This window comes from Stigmatopora argus, chromosome 15, assembly GCF_051989625.1.
Source record: "Stigmatopora argus isolate UIUO_Sarg chromosome 15, RoL_Sarg_1.0, whole genome shotgun sequence".
NCBI lineage: Eukaryota > Metazoa > Chordata > Actinopteri > Syngnathiformes > Syngnathidae > Stigmatopora > Stigmatopora argus.
The window spans coordinates 16,143,897-16,165,292 of record NC_135401.1 but is presented as its reverse complement, the minus strand read 5'-3'; the positions used below and the strand labels follow the sequence as shown (position 1 = coordinate 16,165,292).

The following is a 21,396-nucleotide window of genomic DNA, read 5'->3' as shown; positions in this document are numbered from 1 at the left end:
AGGGAAAGACCATCTACAGGAGGAAGCTAGAGAACCAACTCCAGAGAGGCAACACCAAAGAGGTCTGGAGGAGCTTGAGAACCATGGAGGCAACAGTGAGAGAGACCCGGAGTCCGGAGACAGGGAGTGGGCCAATGAACTGAATCAGTTCTTTAACAGATTCAGTTCAGCCCCCACTCCCCTGACCCACCAGACCAGAAGCAACTCTCCCCCCTCTTCCTCCCCCTTTTCCACCAGTCTCTGCATTACTGTCGATCAGGTGATAAAACAGCTAAAGAAGATCGAGGCAAGGAAGGCTACCGATCCCGACGGCCTCAGCTCCAGACTACTGAGAGACTGTGCGGATCAGCTTGGCAAAGTGATTCTGCATATTTTCAACCTCAGCCTCAGTCTGCAGAAGGTCCCCACCTTGTGGAAAACTTCCTGTGTGGTCCCAGTTCCAAAGACTGCAAACCCCAGGGAGCCAAACCACTTCAGGCCGGTAGCATTAACCTCTCATCTGATCAAGACATTGGAGAGAATCATCCTCAAACACCTCAGCCCCCTGATGAATGCAGAGCTGGACCCTCTGCAGTTTGCCTAGGCATTGGTGTGGAAGATGCTACCACCAACCTGATGCACGTGTCTCTTTCACACCTGGACAACACGGGAAGCACGGTGAGAATGATGTTTTTTGACCTCTCCAGTGCGTTCAAAACAATTCAGCCGGTCCTACTGAGTGGGAAACTGGAAGAGGCTGGAGTAAGGAACCACCTAGCCGCATCGATCATAGAGACTTCCTCACTGACAGACCACAATATGTGAGACTCCAGGACTGTACGTCGGATGTGGTAGCTTGCAGCGCGGGGGCCCCACAAGGCACAGTGCTCTCCCCACTCCCTCTACACATCAGACTTCAGAAATAATACAGACACCTGCCACCTCCAGAAGTTCTCTGACGACACTGCTATTGTTGGAAGAGTGAAGGACAGGAACGACCTGGAGTACAAGGGGAGTCATCACAGCCTTTGTTGACTGGTGTAGGCAAAACCACCTCTACATCAACACCAGTAAGACAAAAGAAATGGTCATCGATTTTCGGAGGAATCCTCAACAAACCACTCAGGTGAACATCCCATCCAGGGTACAGACATTGAAATCGTGGAGAATTTTAAGTACCTGGGTGTTCACCTCAACAACAAACTAGACTGGTCCACAAACATAGATGCCTCTTATAAAAGGGGCCAGAGTGGCCTCTACTTACCGAGGAGACTACGGTCCTTTGGAGTGTGCAGGACACTGCTGAGGATTTTTTACGACACTGTGGTGGCATCTACAGTGTTTTATGCAGTGGTCTGTTGGGGATGCGGGAGCACGGAGAGGGACAGGAACAGGCTGAATAAGCTGGTCAGGAGGGCCAGCTCTGTTCTGGGCTGTCCTTTGGACTCTGTGGAGGAAGTGGGAGAGCGGAGGATACTGACCAGGATAATGTCCACCATGGACATTACCTCCCACCCCCTGCATGAGTCTGTGGAGTCCCTTTGAAGCTCTTTTAGCAGTAGACTGCTGCACCCTCATTGCAGGAAGGAGCGCTTCCGCAGATCCTTCCTTCCATCAGCTGTCTGGCTCTTTATCAAAACAAATGGCTGTGTTGAGACCTACCGTATGTATACATGTACATGTGTGTATGTATGTGTATATATTATATATATATATATATGTATATGTACATGTATATGTATATGTAGCAAGAAAAGGCATAGGTATAAGTTAGACAGTACAGTCAAAGGCCGCAGAACAACAAAGCAAAAGCAAAAAGGACAAAGCAAATCAAAGTCAATGGAAGCTGACAGACAATTTGGAATTATTCAATAAGTATTGATGGACAAAATATAATATATGATTCAGATATTTCTTAGGCCAGCACAGAAGGCCTTGAAGGCCCTGACGGCCCGCCACTGTTGTCCATCAATACTTATTAAATAATTCCAAATTGCCTGTTAGCTTCATTTCATTGCTTTCCCCCCTGGTTGCACTGCTTCCAGATGTGTGTTTTCATATTGAAGCATTTAACCCAGGGGTCACCAAACTACGGCCCGCGGGCCGGATACGGCCCGTCAGCACATTTGGCCCGGCCCTCTGAACAATACCAGAGATGCTATCGGATTTATTACCTATTTGGAAAAAAAAAAAAATTCCCGAAAAATCCTAGGCCCCGCCCTGTCAAAGAGAGAACGGAATAATGGCGAAAAAGTTAGGTAAGAGAAAAATTGATTCAGAATGCAGGGTATTTAACCTGGAGTGGACAAACGATTATTTTTTTCTTCAATGCAAAGAAAAGGCTGTTTGTCTCATCTGTCAAGAGACGGTGGCGGTATTCAAAGAATACAATCTTTGCCGACACTATGAATCCCGTCACAAAGACAAGTACGATAGCTTGCAAGGCCAAATACGAGCATACAAACTCAAAGTGAAAAAGTGATCTACTGTCTCAGCAGAATACATTTGTACGCCAAGCTCAGCTGAACCAGGCATCCGTTCGGGCCAGCTTTCGAGTTGCTAAACTGATAGCAAGCAGCGGTAAGGCTTTCACTGACGGAGAGTTTGTTAAGAAATGTATGGATGCTGTCGCGGAGGAGGTGTGTCCCGAGAAGAAAGATGCATTTAATGCCGTAAGTCTGTCGGCGAGTACAATCACCAGACGCGTTGAAGAAATCGGGAGTAATGTATATGCCCAGCTGCAGCAGAAGACGAAATAATTTGACTTTTTTTCATTAGCGCTGGATGAAAGCACGGACGTGCAAGACACAGCGCAACTGCTCATTTTGATTCGTGGAGTTAGCGCAAACTTTGAGATATGCAAGGATCTGGCAGCCCTCCAAAGTCTCAAAGGGACTACAACGGGAGAGGATATTTTTGACAAAGTGTGCCAAACCATGGAGAAGTTGGACCTGGACTGGTCAAAGCTAGCTAGCATCACGACTGACGGGGCTCCTAGCATGGTGGGTGAAACTCACGGTCTAATGGGACGCATGAACCGGGAGTTGGAAAAAAGGGGTCTCACCGCCCCGCTACGAGTCCACTGCCTAATTCACCAGCAAGCACTGTGCTGCAGTGTTGACGTGAGAGAGATTCTGCTCTGACAACTGAGCTGAACTTTTATCTGTTAAGATTGTGCATGGCACAACAGAAAGTTAATGTTCCATGGCTTTTTTTTCTATGAAGAACCAGAGAGTTATTTAGTTATTATTTATTTCATAAATAGTGTTATTTATTTCCTGTTTTTTTCTGTGAAGAACTCAGAGGGTTATTTAGTTATTATTTATTTCATTAATAGTGTTATTATTGGTTTTCTGACTTTTTTTCTGTAAAGAACCTGGAAAGGGTTATTTGGTTATGTGTGGCTTTCTGGAAAAGAATAAATTTTTTAAGCTCCCCTACGATCGTCACACTTTTTCTTATACAAACTGACACCGGCCCCCCATCAGAGAAGGGAAAGGTTATGTGGCCCTCACAGGAAAAAGTTTGGGGACCCCTGATTTAACCAATCACTTTTCAGCCATTATTTGTGTCCAGATCAGATCTGCCTCAAAGCCTTCAAAATCAGTTCTGCGGGGTCTTCTGCATTAAACAAGACTGTTGCTTTTAACCAATCAGATTTCAAATTGGCAACCCCACAATGATTTTTCATAGGCGTTGGCATTTTGCTGGCTGGGACATGTCATTGCTTTCAGCAACTATGATTGGCTAGTAGGCGGGCCAAACAAGCCAGAGATCGCAAACTCCACCCACAATGGCCGACAGTGGCAAAAACAAATGGATTCTGTTGCAGATTTCTTTCACAAAGCTATTTTCCTGACGGACTTTTCCAGAAAAAAAATGGACATCATTAAGAAAGGGCGGTCAACTCCGAAGCTAGCAAGCCTGTTACAGCCGGGAAAATGGTGTGTGCGGTACTTTCAGTGCGCTAACTTAGCTCCACAAGCAAATAGAATATTGTTGTTTTGATTTAAAGCCATTTTCAAAAAGGACTATGCCAGAAATATGACAGGACAGGCTCAACTTCTATCATTAGCTTCGATGGCGATAGGAAAGAAGGAAGAAAGAAAGGAGGATGGATATTATGTACAGTTAAAAAGAATTTTTGGTGAGTAAAATATGGCTATATTCCTAAATAATATTTCAATTGTGGGCCTGGTTCTCATATCTGAAAAGCTCCAGTGTTTGTATTTAAGCTCCAGTGTTTGTATTTAATCACTAAATGCTGCTAGGATGTGGATTTTATCCCAGTTTATTTTTTGCCATTTCACCATGGACGTCCATCGCTGTCTTTTCCCGAGGAAATCACCCCCCTGGCCTATTTGTAATGTCTCAAAAGCTCCAGTATTTGTATTCAGTCAATAAATGCTGCTAGGAAGTGGATTTGACCTAATTTTAGTGCATTTTTGTCATTTCACGTATGGACGTATCGACGTTCATCGCTGTCTTTTTACCGGGGAAATGATACTCCGGGCCCGGTTCTGATGTCTAAAAAGCTCTAGTATTTGTTTTGAATCAATAAATGCTGTTTTCGGCTGGATTTTACCCCATTTTCAGGCAATGTTTGCCCGTACGCCATTGACCTTTATCGCTGTCTTTTCCCGGGAAAATCGCCCTCCTGGCCTGGTTTTAACGAGTGAAAAGCTCCAGTATTTGTATTTAATCATGAAATCCTGCTCGGAAGTGGATTTTACCCCATTTTTGTGAATTGATTTATTGATTATTTTTTATGTGTCGCAGCTCTAGCTGCAGTAGAGGTTTTATAGCCATAAAATAGTTTTTGAGGGTTGGATTGATACGTTGAGGGCGCTACGAGAAAATGCACCGACCGCCACTGGTATATGTGTATATCTATATGTATATATGTGTATATGTGTATATATGTGTATATGTGTATATATATATATATATATATATATATATATATATATATATATATATATATATATTCAATAACACGCTTATTTATATATTTATTCATGTATTTATTTTATTTATTAACTTACTTATTACTTATCTATTTATGTCTAAAATGCCTTTCCTATATCTGCATTCTCACTCTCTTGCTGTGACAACAAAATTTCCAGAATGCGGGATGAATAAAGTTATCCAATCCAATCCAATAATGAGAGGAAATTAAAGAAACATAGAAGAATTAGGAAGCTAAACAAGAACCAAACCAGAGGAAAATACGTGTAAAGAAGCTCTGAGGAAAGTGATGTTGATCGATGAGTGGAGACAGATTTCTGAGTTCATCCTCATTTTCAAGAATGTTACTACTCCATTTATAGCAGGGGTCTCAAACTCAATTTACCTGGGGGCCGCAAGAGGCAGAGTCTATGTGAGACTGGGGCGCATCAGGATTTCCACAAGAAAAGCGCTGATAAAACATTCCAACGTTATCAAATATCTTTATTTTTTAACAAAAAATAATGAAATAAACCTCAGTGAAGTAGAGCACATCCCCATATTCTGACTCCATTTCCTCTAAAAAAGCATGGAACCTTCTGTGCTTTAAGCCCCTGGATCTGATTTGGTTGATGCATTTCACAACGACAGACATCACATTGTCAAACTTCAGGCATCTGCTGCAAAGGGCCTGCTGATGGATAATGTAGTGCAGAGCTATGGCCTCCTCCACACCCTCCTCTTCCAGTTTTTTTTGAACAAGTTCTACCAGTCCATTCTTCCTCCCTGTCATTGATGGGGCTCCATCGGTTGTTATTCCAACAAAGCTCTTCCATGGCAAACTGACATTCTCAATGGCATCACACAGCTGGTGAAATATTTCCTTAGCAGTGGTCTGCCATGCATTGGAATTACTGTGAGCAACTCCTCCATCACTTCAAAATTGTCATCAACACCACGGACATATATTGCGAGCTGGGCAGTGGCTGTGATGTCTGTGGTCTCATCAAGAGCCACTGAATATACACTGAAACATTATGCTTTCTCACACAGTTGATCATAAATGTCACTTGACAGGTCAGAAATGTGCTCTGCCACGGTGTTGGCAGAAAGGCTGATGTGGTTGAACTGACTTTTCTTTTCTGGACAGACAAAATGTGCAGCCTGTAATATGCACTTTTTGATAAATTCACCTTCTGTGAATGGCTTTCCTGCTTTAGCAATCAACTCACAAACGGCGTAGCTAGCTTCGACTGCTGCATTACTGTCTTTGGTAGCCTTCTTGAAGAAATCCTGTTGCCTCAGAAGACGTGTTTTAAGACTGGCAACCTGGTTGGCTCACTCATCTGCCTGGTATTTTTCGTACTCCTCAGCAAGACTTGTAGTATAATGACGTCTCAAGTTGTATTCCTTGTGCACCGCAACTTTTTCAGTGCAAATGAGACACGTCGGGGTGCCCCTGTGCTCAACAAAGAAATATTGCACTCCCCACTTTTCTTGAAACTGTCTGTGCTCATCACCGACCTTTCTCTTCACGGCAGGCTTTGAAAGAGACATCTCTGGGGCTCTGTAATATGTGTTTCCACTTGGAATGAGTCTCGGGTTGAACTTTAACTTTCAATCGCGCGGGTCTGTGGCGCATGTGCACTTTCGCTCTCCGAACGTATTGGATTACGGCAGTTCTCTGAATTCCTCAAGTGTCATGTTAACGCACTTACCGTTAAGTTTCAGTTTCACTCGCGGAAATGGCTACAGACAGGCTGGATCACGGATCATAGCGCCTCATTCAGTTCTATGCTGAGAGCAGCGGAGGACTGTGCGCGCCGAGCGGAGTGATCGGCTTCACGTCTTCTCCTCCGCCCAGCTGATTGGAGGAATGAATGAGTGAGTGAGCGAGGCACTGGACAGCCCGGCCGATGTCCCGCCCTCCAGAGCCGTATATCTCACCGTGACTGGTTCATTCAGCTCCGAACACAACAAGTGCCATTCTATCAATCTTGCGGGCCGCATGAACATTAATCTTTCATATTAAGACGGGGGCCGCAAATTATTGTCCCGGGGGCCGCAGTTGGCCCGCGGGCCGCGAGTTTGAGACCCCTGATTTATAGTCAGTTAGGATTGTGCAGGAGTTGTCGAAAGCACACTATTTGATTTAATTAGTTATTTTATGCCGACTTTGATTAGATTTTCCAAAGTGATCTACAAAAATTGCAATCGTCTTAAAGAGTAGTATCCATTTAATCAAGATCGAGACACAAATCATATCACTAGATCATGGAGATGCAGTTTAATGCTAGCAAATAGGAGACCAGCGAAGTGTTGGGAGTGCCAATTAGAAAGCAATTCTAGCATGAAAATTAATTATAAATAAAAAAGGATAATAGAAGGGTATTTAAAATTGCCTTTAAGTCATTGAATTTTACACTTTCTCACATATAAGACGCCCCCTGATTAATAATTTTCACATCCATATTCATGGTTTTAATAGGGAATACAAATGTGTTACTTTGAAGGGAAAATCTTAAGAAAAGTCATCGCACACTGAATTTCTGAGATACTGTATGAATCGAAAGGATCGTCTGCTGGATTGCACATTATTTGGGTCAATATGTTAAGGAAGTTAATATGCTTGTCTTTGTAAATTCAAAATATCAAATTATTAAATTTGAAAAATAAATGTTTTTCTTGATGAGAACCTGATGCTTTTTATTGACAGAAATTACAATTTTCTAACCAGAAGTTTTCAGATGTTGTGGCAGCCATATTGCTTCTAATGTCGAAATATCTCGATTCTTTCGATGGTTCGAAATAAAACAAAACAAAATCAAAGCGGAATTTTGTTTTATTTCATAATAACAAATGTACAATCATGCAGCTAAACCTTCAAAATCTTTTCTTTTTGTGTTCCGAGAGGGTGTTGCCGGCACGTAAACAAATTAAATAAAAAATTTCACAGGAGCAGTACAACCAGGAAGTGTCTGTAGCGGTCTACTTTTCACCAAGTCTGTAGGTGAATCATTTGTCATAACTTGTAATTCGGATGATTCACAACACACTTGTGTTACCGAATTAATCTGGTTTACAGTGCAGTTGAATCAAATGCGGAAGAAAGATGCGGAAGCCGTAGTGATGGTGTGAATTTTGAGGCATTTAAATTGGAAATTTGGTACTTTTCCGAAATGGTTGCTTCCCAAAAATAATTTAAGTGACCATTTTTGGGGGATTTCCGGTTGCCAAGAATTGAATTGAATGCTTTTATTGTCATTGTATAACGAGATTTAAAGCTTTCACCATGTAGTGCACAAATAACAACAACAGGCAAATAAATAATCAATAAATAATAAATAAATAAATGAGTCCAAGTGAGATCAGCAGAGTGGAGCGGCCGTGTTCCGTCTGAAGTTCAGGATGAATTCCATGGTTTTGGAGACGTTCAGCGCCAAGTTGTTGAGAGCACCACTCGCTGAGTCTTTGGACTCAACAACGAACAAACACCCAAACACATAGATAATCAATATATACTAATGATAAATAAATAATCAATACATAGTAACATATAAATAAGTGGTCAACAGAATAAATAAGTAGTATAAGTAGCAGTAATGTCTTGATTAGGTCCTAGGTGCAGAACTCAAGCGCTTACGAATAAATTGTCCTCGAGTCTGTTGGTCTTGGCTATCATGACTCTGGAGCACCTTCCATATGGCAGCGGGTTGAGTTAGTGGAAGGCTAGATGCGTATTGTCCTTTATTATGCTCTCTGCCCTTCTAAGGGACCGGGATTGTAGATTCTGGACAGGGTAGGTAGGGAGCAGTTGATGATCTTTTGATGAGTCCAGGATGAGTAATCTGGTTTTGGAGACATTCAGCACCAAGTTGCTGTAGGCCGTCTCTTTCTTCCTTGTGATCATCCCCACCACCATTGTATCGTCTGCAAATTTCACAATGATGTTCTCAGGGTCCGTGGGTCTGCAGTCATGTGTAGAGCGGGTAGAGTGGTGGACTCAGCATACAGCCTTGGGGCAAGCCGGTGCTGAGCGTTCGGGCAGATGAGAGGTGGCGACCCAGCTTCACGTGCTGGGGTCGGTTGACCAGAAAGTCCTTATTCCAGGAGAATGTGGAAGGTGGGAGCCTCAGGTTGGCCAACTTGGGGATAAGAATGTCCGGTCTTATTGTGTTAAAAGCTGAGCTGTAGTCGATGAAAAGCATTCTGACATAGCTCCCTCTTTTCTCAAGGTGGCTTAGTGCAGCGTGGAGGGCGGTGGTTATTGCATCTTTGGTGGATCTATTCAGACGATAAGCGAACTGATGCAGGTCGTGGATGAGAGGGAGGCAGGCTTTGATGTGTTTTAGTACCAATGTTTAAAAGCACTTAGTGATGATTGGTGTGAGAGCTACTGGGCGGTAGTCGCCCAGATTGTTAGCAGGTGTCTTCTTGGGTACCGGGATGATGGTGGCTGATTTTAGACAGGCTGAGACGGAGGCCTGTTCTAGTGAAAGGTTGAAAATGTCTGTAAAAACTGATGCTAGTTGGTCAGCACAATCCATAAGAACTTTTCCTGGTATTCCATCCGGTCCTGTGGCCTTCCTGGGGTTGACTGCACGGAGCACACGTCTCACATCCACTACCTCCACAGTGAGTGGGGTGAAGCTTCTTCCCAAGCTTGGTGTGGGATGTACTGGAGGTTGAGGTGGTGATACTCGGTGATGGGTGTGGGACTCAAAGCGGTCCAAAAACGTTCTTTAGGTCCTCTGCCAGTGCCGCAACTGAGTCCTCAGGAGTCGCAGCTCGGCCCTTGTAGTTGGTGATGGCCCGTATGCTCTGCCACATCATTCGGGGCTCGTCAAGTTGTCCTACTAACTTCCCCTTGTAGTCTGCTTTGGCAGCCTTAATGCGTCTTCCGTAAAGTGCCCTGTCGCCGGATCTAAAGGCTGCTTCTCATGCCCGAAGGAGTAATCGGACCTGGGTGGTCATCAACGGTTTCCGGTTTGGGTACACCTGGACAGTGACCTTAGACATGCACTACTTTGTGTAAGACAGTAAAGGTTAAAAGTAAAGTAAAGTACAGTAAAGTCTGTAAAGGTTCCCATATTGTGGTGGAAAGTTTCCCAGTGTCTATTCAAAGCGGTCTTGGAGTCGGGGGATGGTGTCGTCAGGCCATGTGATAATGGTTTGCCTTTGTGGCTGATTGTCGGCTAAAGGGAGTGTAAGCTGGGGCCAAGAACAAAGACACGTGATCTGACTGTACCAAGTGTGAGCGAGATATGATTCTGTATGCACCTTTGATGTTCGAGCAAACATGATCCAGAGTTTTACCCTCTTTTTTTTAGGAAATTTCACATGCTGGTAAAATGTTGGCATAACAGTTTTGAGATTTGTCTGATTAAAATCTCCTGCAATTATGTGCGTGGTACTTGGGTAGGTGTTCTGGTGATTGTTTATTGTGTCCATTAGTAGGGAGAGAGCGTTACTTACCTTAGCGTCCGGTGGGATGTAAACAGCAGTGATGCTAACAACGGCAATCTCTCTGGGCAGAAAGAAGCGTCTGCATCTCACCGACATGAATTCTATCTCTGGGGAACAGTGTCTAACCAGAACAGTGCTATTGTTACACCGTCCCTCATTCACATAAATGTAAAGCCTACCACTTCTTTTTTTCCCTGAGCCGAACATGCTGTATGATCTGTGTAGCGTGCGGCCTGCTAGCTGCACCATAGCCTTGGGTATTAGTGGGTGTAGCCACGTCTCTGTGATTATTAGCATGTAGCATTTGCGAATGTAGCAATTAGCAGCGAGCTCTAGTAACAAAGTGTTTGTTTTGTTTACAATGGATCTGACGTTGGAGAGGTATATGCTAGGGAGCTGCGGTTTGAGTAGTTGTTTCCTGAGCTTATACAACAGGCCCACTCGACAGCCTCGCTTCTGTTTTCTTTCCCAACGCCTTCGATCAGACCCGATAACAAACCATGGGGCTGGGCTGCCTCTAGTGTCGCGATCTCCTCCGGTATGCTGTGTTCCCGGTGAAAGTAGCTGGAAATCTTAATTTGCTGCTGGTAACCGATGTTTTATAAGTCCAAACAGTTATAGCTGAATTTAAAGTCCGGTTTTGCAAATAACTTGCATACCTGTCAACTTATAAGTTTTTTCCGTAATGTATACGGTTTTTGGTCATTTCAAATTGTGTATGCCGTATATCAACTTTTGTACGGGATTTTAGTGTGTTTTTTGTAAAACTTATCTCGTTTTACCCAATTTCGGCTCTAATAAGGATTGTCTCAGTCACTGGTAGAAGACGAAAACGTCACGTCAGAAAGCCGAGCACTTTGGGAATATTTTAGACTTTTATGTGCACCCAATGTGCATTTGTACATTTTTTTTAAATCGCTTAATTAATGGGAATTGCAATCATTAATAAGGGGAGCAATTGGCCGAGGTTGACAGTTATTAACTTGCGACAAGACACACAAAACACAAAAAGAATGCACAAGTAGACCGTGTGCGGTCGAATGGGTGCCGGTCTTTTGGTCGCAGTCTTTTGGTCGCCGGTCTTTTGGTCGCGGTCTTTTGGTCGCCCGGACCGCGACAACGGGCGACCAAAAGACCGGCGACAAAACAAGGTAAAATAACACGATCTACGCATCAATAAAAGCCAACAATGGGCATGAGCAGTTTCACTGGGCCGACGTGTGAGTGTACAAGAGTTTGTATGTACATGCGTTGTCCCTTTAAGAAGCTACGTCAGTCAGGGTCTTACAAGTTCTCCAACAAAAAACAATAAAAGTCCGGGAAATTTGGAGCTTTTCTTTAGCCTAATAATTACTAGGGCATTAAGTATGACTAAATAGTAATTCGCAGTTTGTATTTAGGGAATTTGAGCAACGATTTAAATGGTAATTATCAATAACCTTCCGGGCGACCAAAAGATCGGCGACCAATCGACCGGCGACCAATGGACCGTGTACCCAAGTAGACAGAGCCTCTGACCACTGCTCGTGCAGGCGCCGCCACCTTGGGGAACAAAAAGGAGTCCCGGAGTTTGCGTAACTTGTCCGGGTAAACTCCGGAAATTCCAGTGAAGATTGCAGCTCTGCTGATGTATAATAAACAGTGGTTTGTATGATGCAATTTCAGAGAACAACCTCAGATAACTATTAATTACCTAACCCTGGCAGGAATCGATTTATTAATGCATTGCCTGTTCATGACAAAGACAAAACTTCCATCTCACTTAAACCGAGAGGGGAGGAAGAGGTCTAAAAGCTGATGTTTCAGTGCCATTGATGGTGCTAGATGTCCAGTGGATTGGAAGTGTATTTGGATTGACGTGGATTTGATGTTTAATGCCATCAATAGCAGCCAATGAGTTTATTGAGAGCTTAAAAAATTACATTGGTAGATTTGCAATCTGTTCACTCTGATTGTGGGTGGAATCGGATTACTTTCATAAGTTTACAGACCATCAAATTAAACTGTTTTTATTTTATTTTAAATCAGATAAATATAATTCGCAACCTAAAGAAACTCTCAGCTCCTACCCAACTTTCTAGTCTCAATCACAACTGTGGAAGAGAACAACATACTGATACTGACACACAATATAATAACTAACAAAAATATGACCTAAAAATAAAAAGCCATTCCATATAGCATTATACATCAAATTAAGAGGTATTACAGTTAGAGTGCAAAAAGATTACAATTTCAAGCTTTATATAAAACAAGAGCACCCAAAAAAAAGAAAAAGCCAAATATGCAAGCAATTAACTGAGGTATTGAGGTGAAAATTAATGAATAAGAAAATAACACCAGACAATTTAGACAAAAAAATAAATTAACAATCTGCAATGACAAATAAAATAAATGGTTTAATAGCTATATTTCCCATTGTTAACGTTAAGCTAGTTGTTTCAAAACAGCTGCAACTACATTTGGATAGAAAACAGGGAATTAATTACACTTGCATGTAATAAATCCTCCCTACCCTGGAACATGGGTACTTAATGTGTGAAACCTGCAAAAATGTAAAAAAAATATTCAGAACACCGTAAAATTGATATTCAGTAGTTTGTCTCTTGTCCTACATTAAAAAATGATTTTGCAGAAAGCAATTACTGGAAAAGAACAAATACGTTATTGATACGTAATATCTAATTAGTATGAAAATATCTTTCAACCTAAAAACGAAAATAATGCCACAAGATTTCATGTCACCGTCATATACAAAATAATTAAAACTAAGAAGAAATCCAGTTCATACAGTTTTAGATGAGAACATGCCCCCAATTGTGATTTAAATTACAGCAACTGGGAATCTATATATTCCTATGTTTTTTTTGCACGGTATACAGATGAACTGTCTGCATTCAAAACTATTTTAGATTTTTAAACAGTTTCTTATCTATATTTTTTTGTGTCAATATGACCATAAAACTCTCAAAATTACAGACCATTAAAGATTAAGTGTCATAATCTTTACAAACACAATTTCAAGGAAAATTTCCAACCTCAATGTGTGTGTATTCTCCAATGTAATCTGGTATACTGTGTGTGCTACCACCATGTTTTAACACTTTAAAACCAACTGTCAAAAGAGCAGTCTGAGGAAAACATTTGTTTTTTTCTAGATTGTTTATCTTTCCTTTAAGCATGTTAATTTACAGTTTGATTGAAGTATTTACAATGTGATTACATAACAGGTATTTACCTCATATTAATGAGGTTTGGGGGAAAAATACGATAAACATTGCAACCTGACTAATGAAAACGTTGCTTAATGTTGCATCTGCATACAGTGTTTCATGGCTTCCTCAGATTTTCATCACTTAATGTAACAAACAAAACCACAGACAGCAAATTGAGTTTTTCCCCATATGAAATCAATAGTGTAGATGCTTTACGCTGAGAGGAGCTCAGTTATTTTGAACCTGAGGTTGATTGGCTTTGAGGCTGCGCAGCGCTCGTCTGGCTGCTGCTGACTTGGCAATACGGTAGCTGCGTCCGACTCCTTTAAATTTTCCCTTTCCGACGACCTCCACAGTCACCCGGACCTTCCCATCGTAAGTTCTTTCTGCAGGGCTACACACAAATGGCAGTTTACACACTTGGGATAACATAAATATTGTCTTATCAGCACATTTTAATATTAAACTAAGGTAGCGGTGTACACAAATTTGATGATCCAAAGTTGATTTAACAGACCATGCCCCAAATTGTAGTACAACCTCCCTCAAAATTTAGGGAATCAACAGTCATTGTGGATGTTCAGTCAGCGAGTTTATTGAATACGTCGGGGGGTGGCAATCCTAGAATCTGGAGCTACATGCCGCTCTTTAGCGGTGCCCTAGTGGCTTCTGGAGGGTTTTCAAAAATGTTTGAAGATGGAAAATGGGGTAAAGAAATATATTTTTTGGTTTTAATGTTGTTTCTGTAGGAGCAGAAACATTACAAACATCTCATTTTCTGAACGGCTTTATCCTCATTAGGGTCACAGGGGGTGCTGGAGCCTATCCCAGCTGACTACGGGCCAGAGGCGGGGGACACCCTGAGTCGATGGCCAGCCCATCGCAGGGCACAAGGAGACGGACAACCATGCACACTCACACCCATACTTAGGGGCAATTTAGAGTGTCCAATCAGCCTACCATGCATGTTTTTGGAATGTGGGAGGAAACCGGAGTACCCGGAGGAAGCCCATGCAGGCCCGGGGAGAACATGCAAACTCCATACAGGTGGACGTGACCTGGATTTGAACCCATGACCCTAGAGCTGTGAGGCCAACGCGCTCTTTGATATTTTTTATTTCATTTCTTCTTTAACTTCTATTGATACCAGAGCCTGCTTCTTCATACTCACACCGGAAATCCCTTTTTTGGGGCCCTTATAACGAAGAATAAACCTACATTGAGCATACCAGGGAAAACTCACGAGACAAAGGCAGTTATGTAATTAGGCATGTTAGAATTCTGGCAAATGAGGGTCGAAGGCAAACAAAAAGCATCATGGCGACGTAGCACGCTCCTTCCCAATGGGAGGCCATTTATCACTCGATATGTCTAGTGTCGTAAAAGAGTATTTGCCCTCTTTCTGATTTCTGTTCATGCACATTTATCACACAAATACAACCCAAGGAAATATAAAATGCAGTTTCTAAAAGATGATTTTATTTACCAAGGCAGAAAACATTACAAACCTGTCTAGCCCTCTGAGAGAAAGTAGTTGCCCGCTGAACCTGTCCCATCTTTAGCAGGAATAAGAGAAAACACACATTTACAAACATTTGTGATGAGTCTTTCACAACGCTTTGGAGGAATTTTGGCCCGCTTTTCTGTGCAGAATTGTTTCAAGTCTGCAATATTAGAGGATTTTATAGCATGAACAGTCCGTTTCAGATCACACCACAGAATTTTAAGCATTATAAGATTTAAGTCCAGACATTGACTTGGCCACTCCAAAATCTTAACTTTGTTTTTTAAATCCAATTCAGAGGCGGACCTGCTGGTGTGCTTTGCATCATTGTCACGCTGCATGCTCCAAGAGCACTAGAGTTTGAGCCCAGGAACTGAGGGCCGGACGTTCTCCTTCAAAATTTGCTGGTACACAGGAGGATTAATTCTTCCATCAAATACAGAAAGTCGTCCTGGTCCTGAGGCAGCAAAGCAGTCGTAGACCATATCACACTTCCACCATCATGCTTCACTGTTGGTATAGTGTTCTTTTGATGGAATGCTGTGCAATGTTTTCGCCAAATGTAACAGGCCGCAGGCCTTCCAATAAGTTCAACTTTTGACTCATCAGTCCAGAATGTCTTTCCAAAAGTGTGGAGGATCATTAAAATGTTTTTGGGCAAACGTAAGACGAGCCTTCATATTCTTTTTGGACAGCAGCGGTTTTCACCTTGGAACTCTCCCATGGATGCCAGCTTTGGCCAGTGTTTTTCTTATAGTAAGAGTCATGAACATTGACCTTAACTGAGGCCTGCAGTTATTTCCCGTTTTTCTAGGTTCTTTTGTGACCTCCGGATTAGTCGTCGTCGAACTCTGAGTAATTTTAGCTGGTCGACCACTCAGGGAAGGTTTACCACAGTACCCAGTTCTCTCCTGTTGTGGATAATGAATGGCTCTGACAGTGATTCGCTGGAGCCCCAAAACCTTGGAAATGGCTTTGTAACCTTTTCCAGAATGATAGATATCCATAACTTTTTTCGCATTTCTTCTGACACAATCTATTTAAGTGTTTTCTTGATTCGACACATGGTGGTAATCAGTTGTGGGTGATGCCTGTGAAATTGAACTCAGCTTTCCTACAATTGTGATTAGTCACAGTTATTTTGTGATTTAACAAAGGGGGATAATTACTTTTTTACGGAGGGCCAGACAAGTTTGTAATTTTTTCCATCCTTGGTAAATCATCATCTAGAAATTGCATTGTCTATTTCCTTGGGTTGTCTCTGTGTCACAAGAAAATTGATTTGATTGTGTGTGATAAATATGCAAAAACACAGAAATCAGGAACAGGGCAAATACTTTTTCACAGCACTGTATATATTTGAAATGAAGGAAAAAGGAATATGTCAAAAAAGGTCAAATAATCAAGATGTCATGCCACTGTAATCCCTGACCCAATTTGCTGAAATGTTGAATTAGAGTTTTACCAGTCACAAGCATCATTTTTGCAAAGTAAGAGATGGTTGGATGACCTTGGTTAGATGAAGTGTGCTGTATAGCAATGTAAATCCATGTATGGTTACTAGAACAGTTCAATAGACATAACTATGAGTCTGATAAAATTAAAAATACAGTAAACGTCTCTTTAGTATTATACTATAATTAAGAAACCTGTATGCGAGAGATTTGTAAACTTGTCTTGAATTTTATAAAAAGTTGACCATTCAGTTTGTTTACACATGCAGAAACAGAATGGAACACACCTTTTAAGGAAGGGATGGTTCTCCTTACCTGAACTTGGCAGTTTCTGGTTCCATTTCGAGTAACTCCCTTACAGGTGAACGGGGCACATTGGCAGAGAATTTTTCTGCAGATCATACGGGGGTTGGACAATTAGGATGGAAATTAAATTGCAGCTTTATGATACATGTTAATTTTAAATTACTAGATCAGGGGTTACCAAACTTTTTAGCCCGTGATCGCTCCAATAACAGCTTGGACGATTTGATCGTCTCACACTCAGGATGAGTTGAACTATAACTAGAGTATTGATTGTTTAAGGTGCAATGACAACATTATGGAAAATAGGGGTCAATAACACAAAGGCCATTCACCTGTGTATCACAACAAACAACCTAATATTTAAATTGACCTTTTCATTAGGTAAGGTCCGAATGTGATGGGTAGGGATTGTGGGCTGTTCCACCAGCTCCCTCCAGCTGTTCCAGCCCACCTGAATAGGTTCTTCACTTCCTTTCCACATTCTCGATCAGCCTGCACTGTTGACCCCAAATGCTTAAGTCCTCTACATTTAGTCTTTGCAACTTCTCTGTCCCCCAGGATCTTCTTATTTACACACATGTATTCTGTTTTACTTTTTTTTTTATAGAGCACAGCTCCACTTCTCTAAGTTCTTCTCTACCTACTCTGTGGTCGCGCACTGCAGGTCAGAATGTCTTCTGCAAGCATTATATTCCAAGAATCCTCTGGTCTAACCTCATCTTTCAGTCGATCCATCCCGTGGCAAACACAAAGGGTCTAAGAGCTGTGCCTTAGTGCAATTCTACCTTAACACCACACTCTTTTGTCACTCCCACTGTACACTTCAGTGCTGCTCTACAAGGAGTGCTGAATTATTAGGCAAATTGCATTTTTCAGGATTATTTTTATTATCATATAATATCTCGAGTTTTCCGATGGTTCATATTACTGCAATACAGTGGTACCTCGACATAAGAGTGCCCCGACATACGAGCAATTTTAGATACGAGTAAAATTTCGGGCAAATATTTATCTTGAGATACGAGACAAATTTTGATATACGAGCATACAGCGGACGCGAGAGGCTGCTCATAAGAAAATCATGGGCACTGTCTCTCTCCCCGCAACTCTCCTTGTGCAATGTCTCTCTGGTCGCAACTCTTCTCGTGTAATGTCTCTTTGGTCGCAACTCCCTCGTGTAATGTCTCTACATGCACTGGGCGGAGCGTTGCATTGTTTTCAGTTTTTTTTTCGTTAGTGTGAATGGCAGATCGATTGCTAATACGAGGAGTATATACTACGTCTCGTTGCCGAGTGGTCGTGCGTGATCCTATTATGAGGACATTTGTGTGCATCATTTTCGGAATATTTTGAAGGGAATATAAAAGCAAACAACCCTCGATAGGTTGCATCTGAAGGTCAGGATGGAGGCGGGGCCAATAGAGCCAACCCGGGAGAAGAAAGTGTTGGGTTCATTCTGGGATGTTACTATATGTTCATTTGGAATTAATAGGTAATGAAGCTATAATTTAAATAGTGCCATACTGTTTGGACTGAGTGCACTTTCCCCCAGTCTTCCTGTTCAGGGCCAGTCAATTGTTTTCATAACTATGAACTGAACAGGACAACAAGTTCCAAGCCAGACGGATGATCTACAAGGACTCTTAAAGTGCTTTGTCTCGGAATCCTACAGATGGCGATAAATCGAATCAAACTTCCGAGAATACTCACATTGTTCTTCAAATATACTGTTGCTCTGTTTACCTTATAAAGAAATTATTATGCTTACTGGTGCAAATTCCAATGCCGTTGTTTTGGTTATTGTGCAAATTCTTACGCAGGTGTTCCGATAAAAACAGATTGTTGTGACAGTTGTTTTTATAACCTTCATGATGTTATTCGGTTAAGCTTATAAAATTGTTCAAAACAGTTGAGACAGTTATTTTTCTAACCATCTAGGGTGTTATTGTACTGATTACATAACATGTTTTTCGAGTGTCGCGATTAAATACAATGATTCAGTTACTGCAATTCAGAATGCCTTGGGGACTAAGACGACGTCACAAGGTACCTCCTTGCAAGTTGTAAGCAGTTATGTTGAAAGATGTTTTCCTATTTTAATTAAATATTAGTAATAATGATTCAAAAGGTTTTAATCATTATTCCAACAGAAAGGTATAAAAAATTTAAACAAAATTAGAAATAAGTTTAGTGCAAGGTTAGATTAAACTTATTTTTGAGTGTCTGCATCGTAATCCAAGTTCATTTAAATGTATTTGTTATGTTACGAGCGCGTTGCCGTGCAAAAAGTCCCCCCTCTCTTTCCGTCTCTCTCCCCTCCGCGAAATCCGTCTAATTTTAGTAATATTAAACACATTTTAGTACTATTAAACCACTAGTTATTTGTTACTTTGTCAATAGATGGCGAATTAGAAGAAAAAAATGTTTTTCCAATCCAATATCCTGTTTTGGGTCTTTTTTCAGAGGGTTGAAACGAATTAATTTGTTTTTAGTTCATTTCTATGGGAAACGTTCATTTGAGTTACGAGTGAACCGACATACGAGCTCAGTCCCGGAACGAATCAAGCTTGTACCTTGAGGTACCACTGTAGTTGCCACTTTCGAACAAGAAATAAAAAATAAAAGTGGAATTTTGTTTTATTTCATAATCACAAAGTGTGCCCGTAGCGGTATAGTGGTCACCACGTCTCTGGGTGCAATAATAGCATGAGATACACATTAGGCAGGTATCAAGGCTGATATTTTAACGATCAACCGCAAGACCTTCGATCAGCCTCAACAACTATATTGGGATGTGCTGACATGGTAAACGCTACGAACACATCTATCAAGGCTACTCACGTCTGGTCAGTCAGAGCAAGTTTAACTAGGCAAGACTATGGCGCCCTAGGTAAGATGGCGACGCCCTGAGCGAGCAATGACAGGCACAAGTGAGTTTTTTTCACGTTTTTTTCTTAAATTTTATTCATACACGTCAAAATATTTTTGGGGCGATTTATCTTTTTATCTTTACTCTATTTTGTAATAAATAACCGTATCCACCGTATTGTCTTGCGTTACAGCGTTTCATCTTTGTGCATGTCGTCTTTTTATGCGCATATAAGCTGTACCCTCGATTCAGTCATTATTTTTTGTCCGACAAATGCGGCTTATATGCGAGCAAATACGGTATAGAACATGGGGTAGAGCTGGGCGATAAAACAATAACGATAATAATCATGAAATAGTTTTTGTCAACAATGATATAAACTTTCAATAAAAAATTGATGTTTTTAAACTTTAATAACACCACCCGACCACAACAGAGAAAGGGGGCCCTGTTGGGAGATGAACGCTGGTCCCAGACCAACACTCGGGAGAAGAGGATGACGAGGAAACATGTTTTTGCGTGTTAGCAATTGAGGCTAACATGGAGCAAAAGGACAATAACACTTCCAAAATAAGCAATGGTGAGATGACAGGAGAACATCGACCGATCTACTAAAAGATCCAAGAGAATTTTCCCTGGCGTTTTTGTTCTTACTTTTTTTTTTAAATGCCTTGTACCCATCCAAAGAGCAGCCTTATTGAAAATGTCCTTAACCCACTGTCTTCATTTGAAGACAGACTGTAATATTTTTCTTACCGTATTTACTCGCATATAAGCCGCTTTTGTCGGACAAAAAAATGATGACTGAATCGAGGGTACGGTTTATATGCCCATAAAAACACGACTTGCAAAAAAACTGCAAGTTGACGGCGCCGTGACAGGATGAAAAAGAAAACGTACGTATCTTGCATAAAACGTTCCAGTCACTGCTCGCTTGGGGCACAGCCATCTTACCTAGGTCCTGGGCAGCCATTTTACCTAGGGCGCTGCCGTCTAAACCTAGTTAAACATGCTCTGACTGGCCAGACGAGAGTAGCCTTGATATTGAAATAAAACAAAATTACACTTTGATTATTTTTCATTTTATTTCTTGTTTGAAAGTGACGACTAATGGAGTAATATGAACCATCAAAAGAATTGAGATATTTTGACATTAGAAGCAATATGGCTGCCACAACATCTTAAACTTCTGGGCAAATAAGTATTTAGTCAAGCACCAATTGTGCAAGTTCTCTTACTTGAAAGGATTAGAGAGGCCTGTAATTGTCAACATGGGTAAACCTCAACCATGAGAGACAGAATGTTGAAAAAAGAAAAAGAAAATCACATTGTTTGATTTTTAAATAATTTATTTCCAAATTAGAGTGAAAAATAAGCATTTGGACACCTACAAACAAGCAAGATTTCTGGCTGTCAAAGAGGTCTAACTTCTAACGACGGCTCCACTCGTTACCTGTATTAATACATCTGTTTCAACTCTATCGGTATAAAAGGCACCTGTCCACAACCTCAGTCTCTCACTCTCCAAACTCCACTATGGCCAAGACCAAAGAGCTGTCGAAGGACACCAGAGACAAATATGTCGACCTGCACCAGGAAGACTGAATCGGCAATAGGTAAAATGCTTGGTGTAAAGAAATCAACTGTGGGAGCAAT

The 21,396-nt window shown here is 41.5% G+C and overlaps 1 protein-coding gene across 5 annotated transcripts in view; it reads right to left on the bottom strand.

Moving 5' to 3' along the window:
• Positions 1 to 12,385: 12,385 nt before the first annotated feature.
• The window catches only part of dicer1 (dicer 1, ribonuclease type III), a 190,598-nt gene continuing 181,587 nt past the window's right edge, over positions 12,386 to 21,396 (bottom strand). For all 5 annotated transcript variants that reach the window (XM_077620450.1, XM_077620449.1, XM_077620452.1 and 2 more), the window contains 2 exons: positions 16,881 to 16,956; positions 12,386 to 14,001 (listed from right to left, as the gene is read on the bottom strand). In XM_077620450.1, the coding sequence (XP_077476576.1) occupies positions 13,836 to 14,001; positions 16,881 to 16,956 (242 nt within the window). In that variant the 3' untranslated portion in view covers positions 12,386 to 13,835. The remainder of the gene's footprint in view (positions 14,002 to 16,880; positions 16,957 to 21,396) is intronic.